The sequence below is a fragment of the Eimeria tenella genome, genomic scaffold (assembly GCF_000499545.2).
Source record: "Eimeria tenella Houghton genomic scaffold, Eth_scaff3735, whole genome shotgun sequence".
Taxonomy (NCBI): domain Eukaryota; phylum Apicomplexa; class Conoidasida; order Eucoccidiorida; family Eimeriidae; genus Eimeria; species Eimeria tenella.
Window position 1 is genome coordinate 1 of NW_013544661.1, and position 2,964 is coordinate 2,964.

At 64.7% G+C, this 2,964-nt stretch overlaps 1 protein-coding gene across 1 annotated transcript; it reads right to left on the reverse strand.

Moving 5' to 3' along the window:
- Positions 1-168: 168 nt before the first annotated feature.
- On the reverse strand, positions 169-2,311 carry ETH_00036725 (uncharacterized protein; the record flags this gene model as incomplete). The annotated part of the gene is made up of 5 exons (XM_013379658.1): positions 169-251; positions 594-818; positions 1,016-1,066; positions 1,373-1,598; positions 1,827-2,311. Coding segments are annotated over 5 exons (1,070 nt in total), but the record flags the coding sequence as incomplete, so codon positions are not given.
- Positions 2,312-2,964: the final 653 nt, after the last annotated feature.

Genomic DNA, 2,964 nt, shown 5'->3' on the forward strand with positions numbered 1-2,964 from the left:
CAGCTGCAGCTGCTGCTGTTGCTGCAGCTGTTGCTGCTGCTGCAGCTGCTGCTGCTGCTGCTGCAGCTGCTGCTGCGTGCTGCAGCAGAGGGACTCTCACCACGGTGACGGCGGTGCAGAAGAAGCCGTAGGGACAGGAGACACATTCGTTTTCCGAAGCAGCTCCTTCTATTCCTGTTGCTGTTCCCGCGCTGCAGCGCAGCGGCACTGGAGTGCCCGCTGGGCAGTACATGCCCAGCGGACACGGCCCCCTGCAGCAGCAGCAGCAGCAGCAGCATGCAGGCACTGTGCATGCAGGGACTCTGCATGCAGGCACTGTGCGCGCAGGGACTCTGCATGCAGGGACTGTGCACGCATGCAGCCTGGATGCATGCGCTGCACACGCAGGTGCATTCGCCGCATGCACGTTGCATGCATGCAGAGTGCATGCATGCACATTGCATGCATGCATGCATGCAGCGTGCATGCATGCATGCGCCGTGGGGCTGACGCGAGCTGGATCTGGGAGCCCGTCCAGAAGTCCGGAGACTGCTGCGCAAAGTCGAGAGAAGATTTGGAGACACTTGGGGCTGCGCCGGCGAGGCAAAGGAGACCCTGGGGACAGTCTCCGGAGACAGCGCCGCTGCTGCAGACTTTGCCTGCGGGGCACTCTGCGCACTGCTGCTGCTGCTGCAGCCCTGCTGCTAGCCCCACAGTCCCTGCAGCACAAACTGTCTCCTCCCACTGCCCGGGGGGACAGTAGCCCCCCTGGGGACACTCCTGCACGCTCTGGTTGCTGCACACGTAGCCTGCTGCGCACGGCGGACACGAACTCATTCCTGCGCAGCAGCAGCAGCAGCAGCAGCAGCAGCAGCGGAGGAGTCAGCAGCAGCCGCTGCGGCGGCCCGTGCGGGGAAGCAAAGCCCCACCAGCGGCAGGGTCTCCGCTGGGGCTGCCCAAGCATTAGGGCTTAGGGTTTAGGGTTTAGGGTTTAGGGTTTGGGGTTTAGAGAGGTGCTACTGCTGCGACGCAGCACCTTGCGAGTTGTTGAAGGTCCCGTTGGGGCAGTCGAGGGGTGCCGAAGAGCCTGAGTCCAAAATGCACAGCCCCGCATGCATGCAAATAGTAGCTGCATGCAGCCCCAAAGCTCCGCATGCATGCAAACAATAGCTGCATGCGGCCCCGCAGGCCTACTGGCTCCATGCAGCCCCACGCCCCCTTAGGCTCCCCGCCGGCCCCACAGCAGCGGGCCGGGGCCCCACAGTGGGGGCCCCACAGTGGGGGCCCTGTGGGGCCCCAGTGTGGGGCCCCAGTGTGGGGCCCCAGTGTGGGGCCCCAGTGTGGGGCCTCGCGTGGGGCCCCTTGGGACCCCCAAAAGGGGGAAAAAGGGTACCTGCGGGGCAGTACTTGTGCTCGGGACAGAGGCCCCCCTGGGCTGGGTCTGAGGGGGCCCCCGAGGTGGAGGCCCCCTTGCAGTAGTACCCTGGGAAGCAGGGCCCATCTGCTGCTGCTGCAGTGAGGGCCTCGTGGGCACAAAAGGCCCCCCCGGGGCAGGGCTGGCAGGGGGGGGCCCCCTTGTCTTCTTTGAAGGTCCCCACGGGGCAGGGCGTGGGGACAATCTGCAGCAGCCCCGCAAGCAAAACATTATTTTTCATTTGTTTGTTTGTTTGTTTATCTATTTAGTTTTGGTTATTTGCTCGGTTGTTTCCGGTGGAAGCAGCAGGGAGACTGCGGGGGAGGTGCAGGCGAAAAAGCCGGGAGAAAAAACACAAAGGGCCTCTGCATGCACGCATGCATGCGCGCATGCATGCACGCATGCATGCATGCATGCATGCATGCATGCTGACCGCGCCTTGCGGGCAAGTGTATCCGGCTGGGCAAAGGACTGCAGCGCTGGGGAGATAGGCGAGAGAAGCGTCTGGGATTTGAGAGCCCGAGAGACACCAAGTCCCTTCTTGGCAGTCTCCTGAGGGACTCCCCAGGCCCGCGTCTCCGCAGTACTTTCCTGCGCAGTGTACATACACTCCAACCAGCTGCTGCTGCTGCTGCTGCTGCTGCTGTGCGTGCACCCCAGAGCGCTGGACGTACGTCCCAGCGCGCCCTGCTGCTGCTGCTGCTGCTGCTGGTGGCGCTGCCGCTGGTGCTGCTGCTGCTGCTGAAAGGAGACAGTTTGGAGACAGGGCCTCACCGGGGGGACATTTGAGGCAGCCCTCTTGGCCGGCCTGGCCCTCTTTGTCGTTGAAAGTCCCTATGGGGCATTGCCGGGGACTGATGGCCCCTTGGGGACAGTAGTGGCCTTCAGTGCACAGCTTCTCGGGGGCCTCTTCGAGGCCTGGGAAGACAGCAGCAGCAGCAGCAGCAGCAGCAGCAGCTCAGCAGCTGAGCAGCTGTAGCAGCGGCAGCGCCCCACTGCGGGCCCCACTCCCACGCGCCCAGTCGCTAACTCAAGGGGCTCCCAACGCCCCACGCGCGCATGCATGCACGCATGCATGCATGCAGGCACACATGCATGCAGGCACACATGCACGCATGCGTGCATGCATGCACACACGCATGCACGCATGCACGCATGCATGCATGCACACAGCTGTCTGCCTGCACACGTGCCTCTCCACCTCTCCCTCCCTCCCTCCCTCCCTGCACGCCTGCACGCGTGCATGCATGCATGCGTGCATGCACGCACGCATGCATGCACGCATGCACGCACGCATGCATGCATGCATGCTCGCATGCATGCATGCGCGGGGCTGACCCTCGACGTCGCAGAGGCGGCCGGGGGGACAGGCCTCGCATGCATGCACGAGGCCCTCGGTGGGCCCGTAGGAGCCGATGGGGCAGACGCGGCTGTGGGCCGTGGCGGGGGGACAAAAGTGTCCCCTGGGGCAAATGTCTCCAGTGTCTCCGTCTGTGGGGCGGGGCGAGAGGGCCCCCCCCGTGCATGCAAAGCCCCCGTCGCAGGGGCCCCCCAGGGCCCCCCCCCCCCAC